This window comes from Megalops cyprinoides, chromosome 9 (genome assembly GCF_013368585.1).
Source record: "Megalops cyprinoides isolate fMegCyp1 chromosome 9, fMegCyp1.pri, whole genome shotgun sequence".
NCBI classification, from domain to species: Eukaryota; Metazoa; Chordata; class Actinopteri; order Elopiformes; family Megalopidae; genus Megalops; species Megalops cyprinoides.
This window is the reverse complement of record NC_050591.1, coordinates 23236499-23262438: the sequence shown is the minus strand read 5'-3', so window position 1 is coordinate 23262438 and position 25940 is coordinate 23236499. Positions and strand designations below refer to the sequence as shown.

At 42.7% G+C, this 25940-nt stretch overlaps 2 protein-coding genes across 2 annotated transcripts in view; one reads left to right on the top strand and one right to left on the bottom strand.

Moving 5' to 3' along the window:
- Nucleotides 1-18784, bottom strand: part of col4a3 (collagen, type IV, alpha 3) — a 36655-nt gene extending 17871 nt beyond the window's left edge. Inside the window, exons 1-21 of the mRNA XM_036537176.1 lie at nt 18432-18784; nt 11109-11165; nt 9239-9328; nt 8596-8640; nt 8444-8488; nt 7988-8050; nt 7785-7838; nt 7591-7617; nt 7264-7338; nt 3937-3999; nt 3716-3751; nt 3283-3330; nt 2794-2868; nt 2621-2665; nt 2403-2465; nt 1849-1893; nt 872-925; nt 721-762; nt 438-519; nt 318-353; nt 9-173 (exon numbers count right to left, since the gene is read on the bottom strand). Of these exons, the coding sequence (XP_036393069.1) occupies nt 9-173; nt 318-353; nt 438-519; nt 721-762; nt 872-925; nt 1849-1893; nt 2403-2465; nt 2621-2665; nt 2794-2868; nt 3283-3330; nt 3716-3751; nt 3937-3999; nt 7264-7338; nt 7591-7617; nt 7785-7838; nt 7988-8050; nt 8444-8488; nt 8596-8640; nt 9239-9328; nt 11109-11165; nt 18432-18518 (1297 nt within the window). The 5' untranslated portion in view covers nt 18519-18784. The remainder of the gene's footprint in view (nt 1-8; nt 174-317; nt 354-437; nt 520-720; nt 763-871; nt 926-1848; nt 1894-2402; nt 2466-2620; nt 2666-2793; nt 2869-3282; nt 3331-3715; nt 3752-3936; nt 4000-7263; nt 7339-7590; nt 7618-7784; nt 7839-7987; nt 8051-8443; nt 8489-8595; nt 8641-9238; nt 9329-11108; nt 11166-18431) is intronic.
- A 342-nt stretch (nt 18785-19126) lies between these two features.
- LOC118783678 (collagen alpha-4(IV) chain-like) overlaps nt 19127-25940 on the top strand; it is a 23768-nt gene continuing 16954 nt past the window's right edge. Inside the window, exons 1-3 of the mRNA XM_036537630.1 lie at nt 19127-19219; nt 20523-20758; nt 21043-21085. Of these exons, the coding sequence (XP_036393523.1) occupies nt 20712-20758; nt 21043-21085 (90 nt within the window). The 5' untranslated portion in view covers nt 19127-19219; nt 20523-20711. The remainder of the gene's footprint in view (nt 19220-20522; nt 20759-21042; nt 21086-25940) is intronic.

The following is a 25940-nucleotide window of genomic DNA, read 5'->3' as shown; positions in this document are numbered from 1 at the left end:
ACAGCTACCTGGGAGTCCTGGAGGTCCTGGGTCTCCCCTGGGGCCGGTCGGTCCTGGGGGCCCACTGGGTCCAGAGGGACCTATGTCATACGGAGTGGGGTCACCCTTCTCCCCTTTGGGGCCACTAAAACCAGGGAAACCATGTGGCCCAGGAGGACCAGGGAGAGATACCCCTAGAAATATATAAAGACAAAATGATTGTTATTATGGCAATCTGTCTGTGTGTGTGTATGTCTTTGTGTGTATGTTCCCCTGTGCCCACACTGACTGTGGCTCCGCAGCTCACAGTCCATAAAAATAAATTAAGGAAATGTTACCTGGTAAGCCAGGCTCTCCAGGGAAGCCATCCACACCTGAAAATATAGGGAAAACATTGAGATCATTGACTGATTAACTGACTGTAAGAGTAACTTAAGAAGGACATAGCAGATATATACCTGGGTATCCTGGGTGGCCTGGTGGTCCTGGCAGGCCAGGTAATCCTGGCTGTCCTTTGATGTCATTGTCATATATTAAAACCTGCAGACAACACACACACCAGGTTTGCTATTTTAAAGAACTATTAGAATGAATACAGTATAAAACAAATAAAAATACAAACCATTTGGAGTCAAATACATACATGATTATTTCAACCAATGTAGTAAATAAAAGAGTAAGTAAACGTGAATCATGTGGATATTCATAGTAATGTGATTAATGGAAATAACCCCCACTCACATCCCCTGGAGAACCGCTGGGGCCTTGGTCACCTTTTTCACCCTGCAGGAAAACAAACATAAAAGGTACCAGTTACAGGCAATCACAGTCAGGCCAACAGCTAAAGCTGAATCAGAGACATGCTAATCTATGGTCCCAACACCCCACTAACCTTTGAACCGACGACCCCTGGAGGACCAGGAAAGCCAGTTTCTCCTTTTTCCCCCTATATGAGGAAGCAGAAGTTCCAACCAGCAAGCTTTTTGTTAGAGGCATATTTTGAAACCAAAGCATATCTGGGACATTAATCTCTTTAACAAGAATGCTCATTTATCACCAGTTCTAAAGGGACATTAAAGGCGAGTTCATATCTCATTCTCTAACAATGTATGCAAATAGAACTACATTGCTGCTTACATACTTTAAGTACAGTATAAATATTCAACAGTGAAACACACTTCATGACAGTTCAGGAATAACAGGAAATAGCAGCATAGCAAGATGCAAATCACAGTCTTTTGTCAAGTGTTTTTCCCAGGCAACAGAGAAGGAACACACAGCCAAAGGATAAAATAAATTTCTTTAGCTCCCTCATAAGTTCACTAAATGAAAAGAACAAAATAAGCCTAATCCCCAATGTAAAGAATGTCCTTGTTGATTTTTTAGACATTTTTACTTGTTTATCCTGTTTTTTATTCACAGCCAATAGACTGACCATGTTTCTTGTAGGTTGTAACAGATTGTTGAAGATTGACACCTATGCCACTCTATCATTAAAATGACTTCTTGAAAGGAATTAAAGTTTTAACTATTATTGCAGCTGAGCTGAAATACTAAATAGTGTGGGTTGTCTTCCATTTTTCATTTTGTGTATACTTTTTCCTGTATTTTGTTATGTTTTAGCTTTTAGCTAAGGCAGGTCAATGGGAAAGAGGCTTCAGTAAACACAGTCAATATGTTTAAGGTGCATTGAGGAGATGATCTGATATATGTGGTCCAACCAAGTCCGGTCCACAGGACCTAAGAGCCACACCTGGAATGTGGTGGGGTGTAACCTCAGATCCATAGTATGGATGTCCTTCAAGGACAACAGTCCAGCACCATTTACCTGAGGGAAACCTGACATTTAACAGACACTGCTTCTTTTACCTCTGCACCATATTCTCCAGGATTGCCATCCTTCCCCGGTTTTCCCTAAAAAATTAAAACAGTTTCTGTGAGGAGACAGACACCAATCACCGACTTGTCAGATTGCTGACACATCAAATCTGTTTGCTCATCTGCAGTCGATGTGGTGTTGTAGAAGCAAATGTTGTAGAAAGTGCAAAAGTGTTGTAGAAGAAAATGTTCAACTATGTGGGTTTGTGAAGTCATGTGATACTGTGGCCAGTAAGGGTATGACAGGTGAAGGCAGAGAGAGGAGGAGACCATGGGAGAGGGGTGACAGGGGAAAGGCCCTTAAGACCTTCAGTGGCCACAGAGGGAAATTCAAGAGGGGGCCAAAAACTGTGATGAACCTTTGGATCTTATGGGTGCATGGGTTGCTATTTATTCCTATGTGTAATCCTGTGTGCAAAATTCTGTCTAAAAGGTACTTGCATCTCACACAGAAAATGCTGAGGAGTGGAGAGAGAGAGAGGTATAATATATGAGCCATTAAGACCTAGCTGGCATGCGAGCGGACATGTAGAGAAAAATATTACCAGAGAGCCAGGCTCCCCTGGGTCACCTTTCACTCCTTTACATCCATCGTTCCCAGGACGTCCCTGCACAGAAAGTGGGTCAAAGAGTAACACCAACACAAACAGGATCATACAATGCACACAGAGCCTGACACAGAGACACATGAACAACACACGGCCATACAGAGGATACTGCTGACGACTGAAAGACAGCTGTCAATGTATAGGTGTGTACTTACAGGTATCCCAGGACAACCCTGCTCTCCTGGATCACCTGGCTCTCCCTGCAAACAACCACAACTTATGAAATTATTCCCACTTACATTATATCCTGAGGTGTCCTTCCTGTGCATGTATGTATGTGCGTGTATGTTTACTTGTGTGTGCCGGTCTGTGTGTGTGTCTTATTTACCTTCATGTCACTGGGGGACATCAGAAAACATATCTGGCCCCTCAGGCCAGGACTCCCAGGTGCACCTCTGTTTCCCTAAAAGTCACAAATAAATGTCACAATCCAATGTCCTCATGTGCAGCAATCATTTGAACAAACAATAAAATATAAAGAAGTAAATGTTGAATCTGAGTCAGTATGTTCAGCTGTTGGTGGAACTGCAGAAGCACACGTAACACCCCTCATCAGAGTATTGACTGCCACTCTCCCTGACCGATACACTCAAGCAAAGCACATTTCCTGGGGAAGTGTTGGACAAAGTTGAAATAACATTGTGGAGGTGTCAGCCCAAATAAGCCAGACTGTTTCACCTTTAGACCTACAGGCTGTTTACACTGCAGTGAGCACCGATGGCCATTCTCATGCCTATAATAGTTTCAACGGAGCAGGTGAAAGTGACGGGTGACAGCAGGTGAAAGCGAGCCTTTAGTGCTGGGATGAACCTCTTACCTTCTCACCTTGGCATCCTGTCTTACTTGGGTTCTGCCCCATCTTACCCTGCAAGGAAGTAAAAATGTCAGACACACGTATGGGCACACACATATGCATGCGCACACACACACACACACGCACACACACTCACACACACATGAATGTACATACAAATATGTACACACATGCACAGGTACAGACCTCACATACTCATACAGATCCAAACACAGACAAATAAACACTAGACACTAGATAAATAAACACTAGAGAGGAACAGACTGATCAAATACAAGGTCTCTGTGTCACTTCATGCTGTCTTCTGATATTCCAGCACATACTGAGAAGAGAAGAAGAAGTGCTTGTGTCCTGGGGGCTTAAGAGAGATCATAATTGAGATGAAATAGTGATGAGACAGACAGTTGTGGTGACCTTATTAAAAATAATGCCTTACCTTCTCACCTGCCACACCAGGTAACCCTGGTATCCCCTGAAGGGATGATAGACACGTCAATGTTTTATATTACATTATTACATTACTGTCATTTAGCAGATGCTCTTATCCAGAGTGACTTACGTAGGCCACAATTTTATTCATTTATGCAACTGGTTTCAATAAGTGTAACTATGAAAAAAGCGCCATCAGGATGCTCTGCAACAAAGTGACCCACTCACCGGCATACCGTGCGGCCCCATGGGACCAGGTGGACCCATCAGGCCTGGTGCGCCATGCTGACCCTGAAACAGAGACACTAGTCAGACACACCAAGCTGGTGTAAAATTACACAGTAGCATAGGGCCATGGTGTACACCTTTCTGAGAAGTGCACAATAATAAGGGGTTCAGAGTGGTGAGGAGTGAAGCATTGTTAGAAAAAAGAGAAACATAGTGAAAGAATACTTTCCAGTGTTAGTATGAAATTGAGCTTATCTCATTTCCACCCCTGGGCTCTTGTTCTGCTGATAGATCTCACTGAAATAGCTTGTCATCCAGTTTATTAATCATTTTCATGAATTTAAAAACTTCCGGAAAATGGAAATTCAAAAATTTCAAATACCCTTAAGGTCTGTTTTTGTTTTCAACATAATCTCTATGTTTGGAACAGGGATCGGTGTTTGTTGCCCTTCTCTGTACTTTTTAAAGACCCAGTACACCCTTCTAATAGTGTGGTGCTTAACACTGGACACATCATTGCAAAAGTGGCTTTCTTACAGAACATAAACTCTACAGTTTGGTCAAGATCTTCCATGTTAACATTGCCATGTGCTCTACGATATGCTAATTACTCACTGAGTGCTTACTGTACTTATTTTCGTATCCACATCCCTATATTCTTTTATGTATAGATCTGCCCCTCCTTTGTTAGTTTTATCCTTGGTGATCAGTCGATAGCCAACTATGAACCTGATTCTGTCAGTACTTCGGCCCCCTAGCTGTTGTTTTTGTGTTTCTCCCTGTCTGTCAGTGTCGTCCATGTGCTTTTCTTTACAGTTCCCATGTGTTCCGGCCCTGCCCCGCTCTCTGCCCTGTCCCCGCCCACCTGATTTCCTGATCGCCTCCACCTGCCTGCCTGCCCACCTGCATCCCATCTCCTCGTCAGCCCAGCCCTCAATATTCCCTGCTTGTCTCTGTCTTGTTGCCAGTTTGTCTCAGTGTTTTCTCTGTTGTGTTCCCGTCTTGCTGCTCGTGTTACTGTTCCTGTACTGACTTCTGCCTGACTTCCTGCCTTGGTTGCCTGATCTGTCTGCCTACCTGGTTTTGACCCAGCCTGTTCCTGTCTTTGATCCCTGCTCCTGGTTTGTTTCTGCCTCGGACTGTCTTCCTGGTTTTTTGACCAGGCGTAATCAAAGAATACCGCTTCGACTAGAAAAGGCATTTTCAAATGTCTGAATAAAACATATGATCAATGACCTGTCTAATCAGGCAACTTTACACACTGGAGGAAATCATAGGTAACCTAGAGCCACTCACTCAAAGGAGGCATTCTATTCCTGTAGCGCCACAACCGCTTGTCACATCGCATTTACTGGCCCCAGACTGGTTTCAGTGTACTGTGGGGTGTGCTGAGAGAATCTCACCGTCAGCTCTCTCCAGAGCGCTATCCCTGGTTCTGAATGCCATGCACCAGAGGATGGCCTGGTGCTCACATCAGGTTCCCCAGCGCTCAGGATGCAAGGCACAAGATCAAACGTGGATTTTAGACCATTTCTGGCTTCCCAAAGTAAATCACATCTTATGCCACTGTTGCCTCCATCCCAAACATGTAGCCAATTCTCTGTAATGCCAGCTGTACCACCAGCATCTCCATTCAGTCTAAGAACTTCAAACTTAAAATATCTATTCTATACTTCTAGCATTGAAAGTATTCTTGATACTGGCCATTCAGACAGTCTGTATTTCCAACAACTTTGTGCCATCCAAGTCCCTGGTTTAAATACTCCTCAGCTACTCTAAGTATATGCTGGCCCACTGCATCTGCACACTTCCAGTTCAAGGTGTACACATCCCATTTGCACAGACTTCAGATGTTTGAAAAAGAGCCCCAGTGCCACACACAAACAAAATCTGCTTCAATACGTTACAACATTTTGCTGGCAGAATCCAGTAAAATCCTCACACAATCTGGAAAGACAAACATGAAGGTTCTGCTGTAAATTTTATTTACTCAGTCAACAAATTTGTCCTGCACACCTTCAAACCTACCCTTACCTATGTCATTTGTTCCACTGAGAACCAATGGATTCATCCCTGGTCTGGCTTGTCGATATGCTCCAGGAGGTTTCCTACGTAGGCAAGACACCATACAAGAATCCTTTTCATGTGTGCACACTGTGAAATCTACACTGCTAAATACTGAATCCACCACTATAACCATCTCCATTTTCTTAGGGAATAGTGCCTCCTGGGTGGCCTGGGGCTCATCAGTCTTCCTACTTTCAAAATCATGGTCTGACTCCTCTTGCAGCAAGGGCTGGAATCAGATGGAAATTAAAATTTCTTCTATTACAGCCAACAATTGCCCACCTCTTCCCAAGACTGATCCAAACACTCCTCCCTCCTGTGGTATGAATGCTATCTCCATAAAGTGTGCACTAACCAGTTTCTGAGCCTCTACCAATTCACTATTGCAGCACAGACCTACAAGTTTGCCTCTGAGATTCAAAATTTTGCTCTTTAGGCACTCACAATCAACCAACTGACAATGATCACAGCAGAATTGAGTCAATTTGCAACTCACAAATTGCACTGGCCACATATTTTCACCATTTAACTAAATAGCTACCTTTTCATAAAGCTCTGAATATTTTCCCAAGACACCAAGTCTACAGTGTGAAATGGAAAGTGGGGTGGCTCCAAACAACCAGAAGCAGAAACAATGAAAGAATCTGTTTAGTTAGATATCTAGCTAACTAGCTAAATATAAACATCTACTTTATGTTGGAAAAAAGAACACTGCACCAGGGCCTAGATTAAACAATATTAGATATTGAGCTAACATTATCGTATCAGTTATACAAACTATTTGCTCTTGAGAGGCCACACAAAACCACACAAAAAGTCCACTCAGCTACTGAGCTGATTGCCAAATTACCCAGATATCTTGCTAGCTAACTGCTTCATATAAAGGGAATATAGGCAAATTCCCTTTCTGTCTCTTAAAGGGTGAACTAAATGGTGAGCAAATCCATCTTACACTCCTGTGGACTGAAGACTCAAGGTAGTCTACTCCAAAATGTTGTAATGAGTACAGAGAAAGGCACAAACAGACGGAGTAAGCTTCTGCTCTAGCGAGAGTCAGTGAATAGGCTCCTGTAGGCTACTGTTCAAGCAAAAGCAGCAGAGCAACAGCCCAGCACCCTTTGAGGTGTGTAGTGCTCTGAGGGGTATGGTGCTTTGAAGTGTAAATGGGTATAAATCTGTGATAGCTGTAGGGAAGTGAGAGCTACAGAGCATTAAGGGGTAAGAGGAAGCATGCTCTACAACTGGAAACAGATGTCCAACCTTCAGACCATCAAGTCCTGGTAGGCCTCGCTGTCCCTTCACCTCTGGAGGACCTGGTAAAGGACAGGAGTCCCCCTGCAGAACCATACACACACACACACAAATACATATATACAATATATACAACACCCATGTAAAACACACACACAACCTTTGACACATACACATGTACATTGTCTCCTGCTTGCACACTCACACATGTACACAAGCACACATGCACACAAGCACATGCACATAAAATCACACCTGGAGGGACAAGCACAAATAACTAAAGAAAAAAGGGATCATTTCAACACCGGGGCCTCTAAACACAGTACAAACACATACCTTTGGTCCAACTTCTCCATCTAAGCCCTGCAAAAGGAAACTAGTTTCAGTCTTGGCATGTGATGAAGGATCTCTCAGACACAGTTGCCTGATGAGGGACCCACTTGACAATGACATGTTTTTATTGTTGTCCTGTTATCTGACAACTGAAAATGCCAATGATTTACAGGTGACAGTAGCTAAATATTACTTACTCGTGGCCCTTCAGGCCCTGGAGGTCCAGGTGGCCCTGGACATCCCTTGTCACCCTGGAGATATACAGATATTAGAGGTGACTTAGTTATTAGAGGTGCTGTCTGGTGTGTTCCTCTCTAAGAGTGTACATAAATGCCATAAGAGCGTAAGAGACGTGTATATGTGATAAGCACAGAGGATACAGTAAGTGGTACAGATTTACTTTTGTCCCATTGCATCCTGGGATTCCCGGACGCCCCCTATCTCCTTCATTTCCAGGGATGCCCTAAAAGAGACCATATAATTCACAAAATAGATACATACACACAGGTTGTTTTTCCACTGAGGCTGTTTTTCCGCCAGGCTTCAGATAATGCTCAAAATTCCCAACTCTCAACTGAAAAAATTCCAGTTAGCCTTAAGAAAAAGGGAGTAGTGGCATAACACATTGCTTCCAACCATAACTTATGGGACAGTGGATGAAACCAGTAAAAGTACAATAATTATATTACATATAATATATTTTCATGGTGTCTATTTTAAAAGGTTACTGTTGATGTTTATTTTGTTGATGTGTATTATAGTTTAAGCTTTGGAAATATATTTAAATATGTCATGTCAACAACAGAGAGATACTGTAAGGAGGGAAAGTGAGAAGATGGGAGAGACAGAAACTTACCGGCAGACCTGGAGCTCCAGAGAATCCTGGAATCCCAGGAAGTCCCTATTCAAATCACAAAAGAAATATAAACTGTAGTAACATATGCATGCACGCCTGCAGACATACACACACACACACATTATTTTGCATTATCATTATTAGTAGGTCACCCGTGAGCCTTTAGGTCCAACCAGTCCACGAGAGCCAATCTCTCCCTATGGAGCAAAAAACACACTGATGAAACACTTTAAACACACTTGCACACACAACCACAAACACTCAAACACACACACAATCAACATGCCACATATAATGAACGTTTGCAGATGAAGTTTGGTAGTAATAAAGTCTATATGTATGCAGTGAATGCATATGACGGCGACTATAGGATGTATAACATATATACACATGCATACAAATTTATATTGCCATAAGCGAAAGTGCAAGTTCACATAAGCAAGAAAAGAGAGAGCAGAGCTTCTCTGCACCTGTCTCTTCTCGTACCCAGGGTACATCAACCCCCCAAGCCAGGCAGTAAAGCTGTAAGACCTACTAATACCCACACACTGCATGTATTTCCATGTAGAGGCCATTACTGTACACTTCTTTATAATGTATAGTGTAAATAACCAAAACTGTCTCTGTTAAGCTCATCTTCCCTAACCTCTACCAGATATTTGGAGCTGAATCTGGAACCTCTTTCAGGACATTTTGGTTTGCTTTTAATTATGTGACGCGTCATACATACACATACAGTCACAATCATATCTGTATTTGCAGAGTAGCAGCAGTGTATCGGCAGTGATTTAGCACCTTTGGACCTGCTGGCCCAGGGGGACCTTCTACTCCTGGGAAACCAATTGCTCCCGGATGGCCATCAGGCCCAGGAAATCCAGGCTCTCCCTACAAGAGACAAGCAGGGTTAGTCTGCACACACACATGCAAACACATATGCAAACACACATACAGAAGGAATAAAGGAGCAAAGGTCTGTCACAGAGGACAGGCATCTTACAGATACATTACACATGTCATTCTGCCGCTATTGACTGGCCTTAAAATCCAGTGGTGTGAAACTGATTTTCCATAGCGCTTGGTGGTGGACGTTTGTCTTTATAACTCTATATTTCAGCAAGCTCTCATTGTATGGAAAACATCCCATTGAGCCAAAACAGTACATCATATGTTTATTGTATCATTCATCTTGTAGAGTGCAAAAAGTGCAAAGTTCAGCAAATTTTAGTCTGACAATAATAGTAATATAATAGTAATAGAATAAAAGAATAATAGTATATTCAGCACTTAAGTGTTTTCCCATTCACACAATCACAGGCCTTCCTTGTTTATATATAAAAATCATTAAAAGATTCAGATAACTCAACACTGTCAGAATATTTCAATGCGTGGAAGGGTCATTGTAATATTATGGAATGATATTTGTAAAACTGTTTCGTTTTTTGCTCAAAATATCAGAATATAAAATTACGGAAGCCGAGAACGGCCGTGCTTGCAATTATTTTTTTAATGCCGTTATCTTGAGACCACGAGTTAATTATTTCATTATCTCAAGAAAACAAAAGGCAGATTTCTCGAGATAAGGAGATAATTTATCATGAGAAAATAACTTTCACTTTCTCGAAATCACGGGATAATTATGGAGAACTCGAAAATGAGTGTCTGGTTCATTTGATCAGTGTTTCCCAAACCTCTCCTGGAGGACCCCTTGTCCTGCATGTTTTAGATCTCTCCCTGCTCCAACACAGCTGATTTAAATGATCAGTTTGTTATTAAGTAGCTTCAGGAGTTCATAATGAGTTGATCATTTGAATCAGCTGTGTTGGAGCAAGGAGAGATCTAAAACATGCAGGACAAGGGGCCCTGCAGGAGAGGTCTGGGAAACGCTGCATTTGATCACACCTGATTTCAGCCTTGAAGATCACTGTCATGACTGTCGGGGAGGATCTGGATGTTATCTCTAACAGAAAGACACAATTTCTGCCTAGCCAGAAAGCTATTTCTGCCTGTGTTAGACCTTGACTGAAGTACAGCCTGATGTGTTAATCAATAATGGGTACTCCTGACATTTTCAGCTTAAATGAGTTGCTACAGTTGTCAAGATGCCATCTATGTATGCTGGCATTGCACTCTTGATTTCTGATAAACATTATAAGTAATAAGAGGAAACAACCTTTTGTTTTCTCGTGATAACGAAATAATCAACTCATTATCACAAGGAAACAAGCTTTGTTGCCTTTTGTTTTCTCAAGATAACAAAATGATTAACTTGTGATCTCAAGATAACGGCATTAAAAAAATAATTGCAAGCACGGCTGTTCTCGGCTTCTGTATAAAATGACAAGACCGCTGCTACAATATAAAATCTCTGTTGCATGAAAGTCTCATCAATGATGCTCCTTGAAAATGACTGCAAGATAAGGCAGTCATCCACAATTTGGATGTGGACCTGCAATACCATATTTAGCCAGGAGGGGGCAATCACTGGCTACAAACGGCTTATTCATTTAAAACATATGCAAGTCCGACCAATTATTGAGAATGAGAAATCATCATTTTTTCTCCTCTTTAGCACACACTTGACACTTAAAAAGTACACCTGAAAGTGGAACAAGTTTAAGTGCAAGTATGGGGGGTGGGAGGCGGAGATGTACAACCATCTGCTTACCTTGCTGCCTTTCACTCCTTCACAGTGACACCTGGACACCCTGTTACACTCACACGGCTGAAAACAACAACAACACAACCATCAATACATGTACGCACACATGCATGCCTACTGAAAAACACATACACACACTCACATACACAGGTCAAAGGTCGTGTGTGCATGGAATGACTGGAACTTTTAAGTGGAAAATTTCTGATGAAAAGTCCTGATGTGCAAGTAGCCTGTGAACACAGCACTTGTTTGAGCAGCATGCAGCCTGCGTAAGCCCTGCTCCTCTCCCTTAGACAAAATTCCAGATAGCCCTTAGCAAGTGGAGTCCAAGACCACTTATCTCAGGTTGCTTTCAAAAGTAGGTCAGACAAGAATGCAGATTATCTTATATCGGGTTGAGAGTCGGTGGTTTGATTTTTTTTTTCTTTTTCTGTTTCTCCATGTAACAGAATCTCTCTTTGTTTACAGGCTGTTGCGTGTTTTTAATGAATGAGATGGTCTGCACGGCAGTGAGACAGAATTATCAGCTCCGTGCTCTGTGATAGACATCGTGTCCTGCAGGTTGTTTGGGTTTCTGAAGGCATGCAACACTGACACAGCGAAAGACAGACAGAGAACAGTCCTGTCTACACTGAACACACACACACACACACACACCATTCTGACATAATATGCACAAGATACAAGCAGGACTGAAGTCTTACTAAACATGCACGCACACACAAATGTTCTCGCAGACTTGAACTGCTTAGGCATAAGCAGAGGAAGTCAGGCTTGCGTCTTTTCAGCAGTCAGATAGACTAAAACCATATTTACACACAGTTCGGGCAGAGAGTGAGAGCGCATGCACGTATGTGTACGTGTAAGCGTGCATGTGTGAACGTACGTCAGTACCTGCATATGTGCGCATGTATGTCAGAGTATGCACGTGAATATGCAAGTGTTTGCGAGTTTATGTGTGTATGTAAGTGTGATATGATCTCCATGCTCAGGAGCCACAGGTCCTGATATACAGAGATAACAACCATCAGATATGGAGCTGCAGACACCTGGGACATGCAGGATGGAATGAGACAGCAGGAGAAAAGGAAGGAGTGAAGGAAAGGGAGAGAGAGAGAGACATGAGGGAGTGACTACAGGGACAAAGAGAAGCAGGAGAGCAATACTTTGCTGTTGCCATTAATATCATCAGCATCACTACATTACATTACATGAATTTAGCAGACACTCTTATCCAGAGCGACTTCCAGCACAATAGAACATAAGTGTCTCCATTCAGTTTAAACGAGCAACAGCGTCAGACCAGGCTAACAACACCCCCAGACCAGTAATGATCTGATACAGTGGTGTTATAGAATAGCATAGTGGACACGCAGTATGGTGTGGTAGAATTCAGATATGTGAAGCTCAGCTATACATAATTGAGAAACATAAAACTATTACTCATTGCAAGACGGTGGGGCTTTGCATTCAGAGCTTCCATGCCACCTTATTGTATTACCCTGCCTGATGGCAGAAGCTGAGTGGGGCTCGGAATGGGGACCTCCTGAAAATTACAGTTTTCTGCTGGAGCTCAATGCAGATGGCCCAGCAGCAGGGACGCTTATTCTGTATCAATCAGGAACCTAAGCCACAGTGCACATATCAGTCCATAGGACATGCTGTCTTCAGGCTGAAATGTTAAACTGAGGACAAGCAATTTTCAAGATCCCACTGCATTTACCACAGAGTAGAGTTTTTCACTGGCATCCAGTCCAAAGCCCCATCTGGCATTCTGAAGGAACACGCTGCTTGTGCATCACCCAGGTGGTCAGTGGGGTGGAGTGAGGTGATTGAAGTGAGTTACCCCTTTTTCCCAACACACTGTAAAGTGCCTCATGGAATGCAACTTGAAAAAGGGTGCATTCATCATCAGCAGCAGCAACCTCATACAGCACATTTATCTACCAGAGCACAGCTGAAACCAAACAGAGAGGTCCGAGTGGGTACAAAAATGTGTCCCCCTAAATGTAGATCTACAGATAAGAGTGTTGGTGAAAAAAGAAAAAAGAGAAAAACCACTTTTCAGACCCATACCATAACTTCAAAGCCAACTGCAAATACAGCCATTTCCAAAACAAGAAGAAAGGCAAATGTGTGAGTTAGAGGAGCCTTTCAGCCAGCATGCAGGTGAATGCTCTCCGGACATGCTTAGGCAGGTCTGCTGCTGCTGCCTCACGAGAAGCCTGCCACCGTCCTCCACAGAGATCAGCTAACCGTCCCTTGACATCCTCACCCTCTCTCCATCCTGATATCATCATCCTCTCACCTCTCATGCCTCTACCCTTTCACCCCTTCATAACTTTCCTCATTCTCATCCACACCCTTTCACCTCACCTCTGACACTCATCCATATATTCACCATCTCACTACATCCTCACTCTCCTACTGAATATCCTTATTCTCTCAACCTCTTACCTGCATACTCTCATCCCCTCACACCTCACCCTTTCATTCTCTCTCATCCTAATCCCCCTCATCCCCCCACAACCTCACCCTCTCATTCCCTTCATGTCCTCACTCTCTCACTTCCTTACATCCTCACTCTCACATCTCATTCCCTTATGCCTCATGTACCCTTTCACTTTCTCAGGCAAGTGGTTTGCACAGTCTCCGGACAGCATGGTACTTGCAGACCCCCACAAAGGCCATCTCCCTCACTGCAGTTACCTAAGAAACCCTATCAGTCCTCCTGAGACAGGGTGTGAGGCCTGACCTGCTGTGGTTGTGGTCCTCTGCCCCTCTAAGACCTGTCTGGGGCCGTATTCACAGTCACAGTCACAGTCAAGGCAAACACGCAGCATGAACGCTCTGATGGTCTTATCATGAGGAGCGAGAGCGAGCAGACCGTGAGCAGACTGCACGGGCGGAGGGGGCTCTTTGATCCACCCACACTCAGCTGTGTTTTGATATGCCATCCTATACGCATGTTTCCAACAAACACTCAGACTGCAACACAATGGAGTCCCCACGTTCAGCACTGTTGCTGTGTTTGCGAGGAAGCACCGCAGTGTGTGTAAGGAGAGGAACGGCAGTGTGTGAGGATATGAAGTACAGTGTGTGTGAGCAGAGAAACTGCAGTGTGTAAGGACAACAGGTACACTGTGTGTAAGGAAAAGAACTAGAGTGTATGGCGGCAGAATGCTGAGAGTCTGGGGAGAAAAATATGCTAGATGCTGCTGCGTGTCATGTGTTCTCGTTTTTTTCTCCAGCCTTATCTGGCAGCAGGAACTTTTTGTTAGAAAGTGAAGTGTATCCCTATATGTTGTTCATGAGTTTGACTGATTGCAGTGATGGACACTGGCAAAGACACACTGGTCCAGGTCGTCACCCAAACAACATTTGCTTGTTGAAGAAGACTGTCTCCTGGGTGAATGGAATCTGCGACAGAGATATGCCCTCATACAGGCCAGACTAAACACACGCCCTGTCCTCTCTGAGCAGGGCATCCACAACAAACAAATTACCTGTTTATCTAAACAACCTCAGTACAGGCCCACATCTTTTACCTCTCTTTCTCCGAAAATAATGAGGATCTCCTGTGTCCCGACAGTCATGTCGTGCAATAGCCATGTTGTAATATTATCCATATCCATCCATAACATAATGTTACATTGTAACATTAACCACACTGTAACACATATATACATACACCTCATATACACAACACGTTACACACAATACACACGTATAACAATGTGACAAACACTACATGTACACCACACTTACACACACCACATATTACACTGTAACTTCTACCACAGGTACACCACTAATCACACTTTAACCCCACACCACTAATTACCCTGTAACACACACAACATATACACCACACTGTAAACATACACCACGCTAACATTGATTGAACTATAGCATGCACACTGATACTACATTCACAAAGTTTCTAAGATATCAGTGGTGCCATTTAGTGCTACACACAGTATGTATGGAAGTGTACCCTTGGAGCCTGTGGCTCTGTCAAAGCACTGTGTGGTACCAGAGTGACACCATCACCTCTAGTGAAGGCATGAGTCATGAGAACATAAGACCACATGTAGCTACATTATCATTGTGGTGGAGTATTCATTAACTTCTGTTTCAATACATGTAACAGCTCCTGTCTCCCTGTGCTTGTCCTCAATTGACCAGGGTATCATACCTTGTAGATATTTATGTTTACATATTTTTACGAAGCCCACATACAGATACTGCACGAAAGCTGTCATTTGCATATTTGGCGGGGAGATGCTTGTTCTTGCACAGGGAGATTTCAGGACGCGACGGTATAATTGCCATTCGGCAGCTTTGCTTTCTTTCACTCAGTCACTTTGTTTGAAAAGGGAGTCCTGAGGTTTCTTGTAATAACGATACTCTGGTCTGAATCCTTGAGTTTTTTTTTTTTTTTTCAGAGAAAATAATTAGTTGGAGGGTAGAGAAACGTGACTGGGGAGTTTGGATGGTATCAGAGCGTTCACAATGGCCGCATACTTGAACTGAGCCCAAGTGGTGATGAATAGAAAACATTCACAACAACACCTTCCCATTCCACACCTCCGGGTGGCCCTGGCGGAGGCCAGCGTGTTGGCTCATGAGTCTGGCATGCTCTGCCTTTTTCGCTGGAACTGCAGAGGGCTGCCGTACCGCTGCAGCGCACCCCAGCACTGCCGCGAATGATGCTCTAATCAAATACAGTCCGTCACCCTCACTCAGGAGGACCATCAAACGCGTTTCCCCTCGTCTTGCATTTCAAAACGTCATTTATGCACCTTCCCTTGCGTGTCTTCTCTCAGGGAACTGTGAGGGCAGAGCTGTAGCTGAGCGGGCCCTTGTGGTCTCGTCTCGCTGGGAGTAGACGCATCCTGTTTCTGGGTGTTATGTCTGGAATTCAAGTGGAATGCGAGTCTAAGATGTTCCGGCCATTGTCTCTGCTTTGGAAGAGGGTCCTGTCCGAGCATCTTGGAGCCCCCTCACCGTGCTCCTCCCTGTGCCTCCCCATCTTTCTCCCATGGAGTGGTTGTGACTTCATGGCTGTCCGCATGCCTGAGTTCAATCTGCTCTCTGTTACTCTCCTCTGAGTGAAACCACGCAGAAAGACAAACTCCACTGCAAACCTACAGAGTGCTGAAGACCAATGGGGGATGACAGGGTGGGGGCGGCGGGGGCGTCGAGAGGGTTAAAGCAGGAGGATGAGAAAGGGGCAACAGTGCAAGAGGGGGTATAAACAAGGGGGTGAGAGGGGGAAACTGTGAGAAGGAGAAGGGGGGAACGAGAGGCCAAGACCATGGTGGAGGCAACAGAGGGAGTGTGGGGGATGACAGGCGGAGACAGCAGGATCCCAGTGGGAGAATCGGGCTTTAGCTGAATAGTGGACAGTGCCGGAGGACAATGAACTGAAATAACAGGGTGTGAGTGGGGGGGTTGTGGACCACGGTTCATTGGGACACGGGGGACTTTTCTTTGTAAACTAGCGGCTGTTTCCACCCAAGTAACATCTTAACTATGTTCAGACTTCTGTGATCAAGTTTTTTTTTACTGTCAAAAACTGACACATTATTATAAAAATGATAATCGTGATTAGTATTAATATTAATAGCTTTATTATAAGAAGTAATGACTAAGGCAACTCAAAGCAGTAAACAGAACCATAAACACAAAACCCGAAACACACAATTAAGTAATTGTGGTAGAATGTGTGATGTGTTTTTGTAACAGGTGTTCTTGTCATGCATTCAATATTATTCATTTGGTATGTACTCAGAGGATTTGAGTGTTTAGTTCTACTTTTGCAGCCGATTTGAAGATGGTGGAATTTGTGCCGGGCTGCATCTGCAGGACTCACAGCATGGCCTCTTAAGCACAGTTATACCACAGTAACTATAAAATAACATTACATGTACTTCAGCCACCATTACACGACAGCTATACTAAAGTCACAGAAGTAGTAACACCTGTACTAAACTCTTCTAATGTACTCTCTCACTCTCACTCCCCATTCGGTCCTGCAATTTTATTTCCTTCAACACATTCCATGAGTATTTTCTAAAGCTTGGCTTCCGCTGTCAAAAGTCCAGGTCAGCTTTCATCTTATACAAGCTTCATACCCCTTTGTACCTCCCTCTCCCCACACATACATACAATCACACACATACACACACACACACACACACACACACAAGCATGCATGCACTCTCTCTCTCTCCTCCTCTCTTTCTCACACACAAACACACAGATGGACAGACAGACAGACACACACACACACACACACACACACACACACTGCTCTCTCAAAGGCAAGATGTCCTCACTATGCAAAGTCTGTTTTCATCAGGAGCAGACTGAATCTGATGTCTGCTGGAGATAATCTCATAATAAAAAAAACTACACACCAGCAGACACAACTCATACCCCATTCACGTTCACAAATGCATCAAATGCAAAGTGAGGCAAATTTGTGGAGTGTGATGCTGTGTCGAAAAAAAAAAACGTTGTAGTGTACTGTATTAATAGTTATGGCAATGGTTACCAATCAAAGTGCCACCCTACAAACTTGCAGAACATCATGGTCAGTGGGAAACGGGGGGTAGAAATGTATGTGATTTCCTTTACAACAGATGCACTGTGGGATAACCAACAAGACAGTCACAAAGAGTTACTTCAGAGCTAATATAGGCTATAAGAAAATCTCTTACATTACAAAGCAAAGGCCAGCCATATGGACTTAAGAGAGACGTCACGTAGGAAGAACGAGCGCCTCCCCTTGTCAATGCACAACATCACAATTTTGATTAACCTATGCAACAGCGCCTATTTTAACACAATCGACAGTAACTACGTGCGGGGAACGTGTCTTGAATTCAGTGCATATTTTTTCTATTAAGCCTGCTTTTGGGGTAATATGTGGTAAATTGCTGTCACTAGACGAGCCATCCATTCCCGGTTTTCAAATTCCCTCTAAATAAAACATTCATGACCTGTCAAACATGACAATCGCCCCCTTCTATAACTGAAATGTGCTGTCATTTAATTACATTACATTTTAACTCACGCGTCTATGTGACAGCAGGGATCCAGAAAAACGAAATCACAGTTTTGCGCATGTAGGAAAATGATAACGCAGAAATATCATCCCCAAAAGCTTAAGCTCAACGACGCCGTCACTCGAATGTTTTGTCACCCGCACAGCGTGTGCCATGGCTGTCATACAAATTCACTAAACTATCAGCCCATTAATTGTGCGTGTGTGGAGCAAGCAGCTTCTCTGCGGGAGTGAATAATGATACTGATACTTACATTTTCCGTGTGCGCTCTTCGTGGAATTGCTGAGCATAAGAAAACCAGCAGAAACAACCGGACAGGTGAGCTGATTGAGCAGATCATTTCAACGAGCTCCCTTCACGCCAAATCACCGGTCACCGGTGCAAAAATATCCCAGACTGTGAACTCTGGCAGCCCGACCGATGCTCCTCACCTTACTTGAGCTCAATTGCGCTGTATGCCCATTCACGCTCGGGTGCAAGTCCAATTGAGCTTTAAAGCAATCCTCTACGTTCACCTGAAACAGGTATTATAAATAAATAAGATCGGCATGGCTTAAAGCAATTCCAGGCATTGAAAACACAGTTTAAAGTGAGCGACTTGGTCCGCTGAAGCTGTAGCACGTTAAAACTTTATTATGCTAAAACTGATAAGGTGGGCAGCATTTACCGTAATACATCGCATATCTGCTCATAGCCAATCCAAGGGATGGTCTCTTCAAATTAAAACATGTGCTAGACTTTACAAAATGTATGTTGATTAAAATATGTTTTATAACTATGCTTTTAAAAAATTCACAGAATTGAATATAGCATATTTTAAAACTGTATTAAAATCATTTTACATATTTCCATATATAGGCTCTGTGAACTTTTATGTTAATTACGGTAAACAAAAAAAATCACAGGCACCGCGACAGTGTCGGCATTTGTAAAAGTTACCAATTCGGATTGTATTAGATTTAGGCAGGTTGGTTTACCGCTATATTCTTTAATTTCCAGCGTGGAGATGAAGCCATCATAGGACAAGCAAGGATTTCAAAGGTGAGTTTAGACTTGTTTACTCATACTTCTTAGGGTTAAATATGTAAATTGGATAAACGGCAAGTGTAGCCAAAAGCACCGTCACCCAGTCGGACTTGAACTTGTGCTGCATCTAACCGTTTTTAATACAGTGAATTGGTTCGTTTCTGACGATGTTTTCATGCAGCACGCAAGGCGAGCTGGTAAAGTATTTAAATCAGAAAGCCTGTTATAAAACACGACACTGTGTTTACTCATACTCGGGAAATAACGTATCATCGGGATTTTTAAATGTTTAAAGTTTCACATTTCCCCGGCTCAAGATTTTGTTGTGTTACAGTTTGGAAATGTAACATTATCTCGATTAGTTTACAGATTTATTAGATTTTTGTATTCTGTGTTTCACTAAAGACTTACAGGTACAAGAACTGGTCGAATACCAGTTTTTATGTGTGTTGCTGTTACAATACGGGATTGTCAGCAACAGGTTAAAACGCTTCTATATTAATTTCTGTATCAGCTCCTCTCTCCAAATGTTTCTTTTTGTTGTTGAATTCTGTTATGTATATTTATGTGTGCATGCATGCAAATGTATGTGGTCTATACATGAATGCACAGTATGCGTCGTGTAGCCGGTTCAGTGAGGTTAAGGGAATACTTTACGCTGCACTGGGAGAGGAATGGCCATTGTTGTATGGCAGCTTTTGTCCAGCGGTTATATTTTGTGTATGATTTTTGAATTTACTCAGGGGTTAACTGTGTGAGAGGGTACTGCCGTATCGTCCACTGCTGAGCAGCAATGCACGTTAAGTACGTGTTACATTCAATTTAATGGAACGCCATTAAATGCTCTGTAATGCCCTGTAATGACTTTGTTGCGCGGTGACGTATTGAAACGTGCATACATGTAGATAGGTGTGTATACATAGCTTGTTGAATGTGCGTGAGAACGATCAATTTTATATATGTTCGGTCATTCATGTAGTCTAGTTGTTTATGACAGTGAGAGTAAATGTTTGTTCTTCTCAGTCACTTAATCACTTAATCAGTTAATCAGTCCATTCAATCAGTCAAATGTTCATGTTGTATTTTCTGCCTTTCAAGTGCCATAGACATCTTCACAATATTTGATACTACAGGATTGTCAAAAATGTACTATGTATTGATAGTACTGCTTTATTACGCTTATGTTTTATATAAATAAAAAAAATGAAGCTCTTTTTCCTGAAGCTCTTCTTCCTACATCCTAAATGTATGTGTGTCTTGGTGTGTATATGGCTGTGTTATGGAGTGTGTGTAACAGCAGTATGTATGTATTGTGCAGGTGTCATACAGAGGGTCGAGAGGTGCTGTCATAGAAGAGGTCACAGCCCAAGGTCACGACAGAGGTCACAGGAGGTGGATGCAAGTGGCCCCATCACAGGGAAGTAGCACTGAGATCAAGGGGTCGTCGGCTAGTGGGACACGCCCTAACAGGGTTGTCTGCTGGCAGGGCACACCTTGAATAGCAGAGATGAGGTGCTTTTCCTGTTGGGTCACCTGGATTGGCATTTCTCTCTGGTGAGTTTCCCCAATGTGAATATCAGTTCTGTGTTATTGTTTTCCTTGGAAATGGATGTGATCAGGTGTAGCCGTCTTTTATTTGAGACAAGCAAGGAAGCAAACAGGGATGTCATCCAACTGCAGAGTTTTAGACACAGATTGTAGCAATCATTTTGTATGATGGATGCATTTACCTGGGATCAGAACAATAAGGTAATCCCTCCCCCCACACCCATTGCTAAAAGCAGGGATAAGACTTTAGAGAATTTGATAATTGACTATAAGACCTATTCTAATTGCAGGTGGATGGTGATGGTGCACATAGCTGGGCATGGTGTGAAAGGGGTGAGTTGCTGGTTTTCTCTGAAATGTCTGATTTTATGAATGAAGGCTTCAGATTATGAGATGTGTAAAGAGAAGAGCAAACCAATGACCGGGTGACAGAAAGGTCTTCTTTTTCAGAGTGGGAACAGAAGATCTGTCTTTGATCTTTTATGTGATGGTTGCACAATAGAGAGTAGAGATATTTCAGCTGAGCCTAAAATGGCATGGACACATATTAAGTGCATAGCCCCCTCCACATATTGTTGACTGATCGGCCACATCTTCACTTCTCTCATGACTGCTGAGTTTTTGGAAGCAGACTTTGAGTTCTTCTTCTCTGAGAGTAGAAATAATTTGTGCTCCTTCAGTCCCATTGATTTAACCATGGTTATGCTCATCTCAAACCCCCAAGCCCTTCTCTAGGGGTTATGTAGGAGCTTGTATGAAAAGATCTGAGTTATGTTAAATGGGCATGTTTGGGGGGCTTTGATAGTGTTTTTTTATTTTTGAAAGGGGCATATTAAATGATATATGTGATTTTAATGTGCTTCTCACTTTGAGGTTTGTCTGTGTCTCACCAGGAGATGGATACAGAACATTACATTTGATTAGAGATAACTATGGATACGCACATTCTTTTTTTGCAAATGAAAACCAAGCACTGTGAACCATGGATAATCTCAAACCAAACATCAGATAAAACACACCTTGTCTGCATGCCTGGCTGGAACCGAGTTTACACAACGCCACCGGAATGTGGTGACTCCAGTCAACATAAATAATTCTGAAGGAAAATATTAATTAATAACTTCGGAATCACTGCCTTACAGTGACCATGACAAGAGATTTGTCTGTTTCACTGCTAGAGTCCTCATCTGTGAGGAAGAGTATGTTAAAATGCAGAGAGGAAATGGTAGGAGAAAAAAGAACAGAGAGAGGAGAGCAGGGGAGATAAAGAGAAAGGAAAGAACAGATGTGGGAGTGAGCTGGAATCAACGGATAAAGGCATGACGCAGTGTGGCGCATTGAGCATGAGCTGGTTGAACAAGCTGCGCTAAATTGAATTTTTGTGTACTTGAGTATGTGTGTCTGTTAGGGTGGGGGTTGGTGGCATCCCACAATCTGAGAGCCCCAGGGATTCTGTCTGAGTGCCCCCTTTTTTGGAGGGTGGGATTGTTGTAAACTTGCACAGAGGATGACCAGGTGTCACAATACAGCTGCTTCTCTAACTCAGGCACACACACACTCCTAACACACATATACTCAAACACACACACTCACACACACACACACACACACACACACACATACGCACACACATATGCCCATAGACACATTCATACACGTATTTACATACACCCACACATGTTCATACACAGATATACACACAAACACACACACACACACACACACACACATGCACACACTTTCACATACACGGAATCACAAAAACACCTGCATTAACTGTCTCTGCACAGTGACTCAGTGTGTCTCTAGATTATGCAATTCACCTCAGCATTTAAACCTCAAACTGTTTGTGCCACAAACAAATGAGAAATGGAGGGATGGAACTGTGGTATTTGTTGTGTGTATGTATGTGTGTGTGGTTGGGTGGGTGGGGGTGGGGGGGGGGGGCAGTGCTATTTGTCTGAAAAGCTTCAGAATCAGGAATCAGTTTCTGTCAAGAGAAAGGCACACTGTTTTTAGCCTCATTCCTCTGCTTGTCTAATGTGGTGTCTCAACAGAAGAATGTCAACTATCTGGGAAAATGAGGACAGCCAGGATTCATTACTTACACTCCCTCCCTCAGTCACACCTGCCCCAGCCTAGCCCCCTGCCTTCCCCTCATGCTGTACCTAAGCACTGTGTCGAACCTGTACCGCAAGGCCCTCCTAAACCTTTACCTGAACAATGTGCTGAACCTGTGCCTTTATGCTCTCCTAGCCTTTACCAGAAAACTGAGCTGAACGTACACCTGAATGCTCTGCTGAACATTTACCTGATCACTGCTAGGCCTGCACCTGAACCCTGGATTATCAATAAAACAGGAGAATTACATTATTGGCATTTAGCAGACACTCTTATTCAGAGCAGCTTACATAGGTTACAGTTTTTATATGTTACCAATTTATACAGCTGGATATTTGTTGAGGCATTCTGGGTTACGTACCTTGCCCAAGGGTACAACAGCAGTGTCCCAGCAGAGAATTGAACCCGCAACCTTTCAGTTATGAGTTCTCCTCCTTACCACTATTCCACACTGCCACCTTAGGTGGATAAGCTAGATAGATAAGAGACAATCATGCATAATACTTGATCTACAGCAATCTATACAGAACGGACAGAAGTATGGAGTTGTGGTCAGGGCAGCAGTATGGAGCAGTTGTTAAGACAGCAGTGTGGACCAGTGGTCAGGGCAGCAGCATGGAGCAGTTGTTAAGACAGCAGTGTGGACCAGTGGTCAGGGCAGCAGTGTGGAGCAGTGGTTAAGACAGCAGTGTGGACCAGTGGTTAAGATGGTAGAGATGTAGAGCAGTGGTCAGGAGATTTCATGAACAGTGAACTGAGAGTTGAAAGAGTTGAAAAGCATTGTGAAAATTGTGCAGATTGTTACTTGTTTGCTATGCAGACTTACACAGCTCACTCTTTACATGTTACCTGCTTATATGGCAGAACTGCACAGTATATTTGAAGTTTTTCTTGGGTTTGGGACTCAATATTTCTTTTACAAGGCAAAGGACAACATAAATGAAGGAGGAAGGAATGGAGATGATGAGTTGCCCATCACAGTCTAGTAAATTAAATCACATTGCACATCTTTAGAACCACATTATATATGTATATTGTATGCACATGTATATGCATACATAGTGTATGTATGTACGTTACTTATGTACATTGTATAATGTATATGACCAGAACCATCCTGGGAGTTTTGGACTGAAAGCATGGCATGGTATGTTCCATCACAGGAATGGCAGGTTTTATTGAATATCATGGCAAGCAGTGAAGTGAATCCATCATTAAGATAAAGAGGGGAGTACAAGATATTAAAAGTATAATTGGCTGTATGGATTGGGTTGTTTATATGCTTAGAATAAAAAATTCCATCAGTGAGTTATTGCTTACGCAGATTGCTTTGACTGGAGTTGTGTGTTATAGGTATATTTATAGGTGACTTTATAGAACTTTCCTCTGCTGAGCACATGAATAATGATGAATGAATTACGTAACAGTACAGATAGAGATAAAGAACAATAACAGAATAACAGTAGTAAGCTGAAATAAGATTTAAAAATTAAAATAAGAAGACACCATCAGGAGGTTGTACTGATGTGAAATGCTGCCCATGTTACTGTACTCTCTTATGGAACATTCCTCTGTGCTATTCGAAGTTAATGATAAACCTGATTTGTTGACCTTTAATGCCCCAGAGCTCAAGGTTGCTGAAGCTGAAGTGACAGTTTCTTCGGTCTGGTGTGGACTGACCAGTGATATGTGCAGTCCAGCCGAGCTATAGTCCTGCACTTAAACTCTAAGAAGTTATGCACTTTTTCTGCAGACTCCAAGGACTTCACTGCTACACACATCACAGATGTAATTGGAGATATGATGGTAATGGAAATTTGGCTTGTGCCAGTTCCAAGCTTTTTTGCACCAAAATGCAGAGGCCCAAAATATTGCAGTTGTCAGTATTATCAGGGATTTTTTGTCAAGTCTTGCAAATCATAATTCAAACAAATCAAACACACCTCTATGTTTGAATATATTTATTTTTATTAAAACACTTCAAAAAGTACCCTTACCATAAATATATTAGATTTATTAGTCTAATGAATGCTGCCATTTATTCTGGAAGATAAATTTATCATAACATTAGCTGAAGAGACAGTGATCTTACAGCTAGAAAAATACAAGAAACAAACAGACAAAAACAGCTAATGTTGCTTTGCTAGTGCTACTTGATGTTCCTGATGGGAAACCCCAACATGACTAGTTTAGCTGGTTTAAGGTAAGACCATTACATGGTGTCCCTCATGGAGGCATTTTTTATTAAACTTTCTTTTGTTTTTAGCTGGCTAATAAGGCTATCTAATACATCAGTGTGGTTCTTGACATCACACATGTGCTGCTGTGATTTTGTGTATTATCTATGTTTAATGTCTATGCAGCAGAAACCAGAAGATGAGTTAGTGTACCGGTACAAAAAATTAGACTGTGGTGCCATTTTGGAAATGCACTGTCTGGTATTACAAAGTATCGACGCAACACTTTACCTTTCTCAAATTATTACTTATTACTATTATTTTCAGAGTGACTTACATCATTTCTGTTGTTACATATTATCCATTTATAAATCTGGATATTTTAATAAAACAACTTTAGTGCCTTGCTCAAGGACATAAAAACGGCACCCCACCTGGGAGCTGAATTACGGTGATGGATTTTAATGATAGCCAATCACTGGAGCAGCTTTGGGCTTAATGCACTTGCTTATTTTTTTGCACACTGTCTGTAATCAGTATGGGAAGAAGCATAGCTGTCACTCATGCACCTACACTCGTGCCAGTAATCTCTCACGTTTGAGTGCTGTGAGAATGAAGCGTGCGGACACGCCAGTGTGCTGAGAGGTCAGCCATGACGCCGCCCTCTCCATCGTCGCCAAACCCACAGAGGCGATGTCATCATATGCTCTTAAATAATTTCATCCTCTTAAAACCACTTCTCTTTTAATCCTGTACCAGCAGCACCACTATGTTTTTCCAGATCGAGAAAGGGGAGGTGTTGGGGGGGAAAGGGGATGTGTGGAGAAAGAGGGGAGGTGTTGGGGAGAGAGAAGAGGTATGGGGGGAGAGAAGAGAGGTGTGGGATAGAA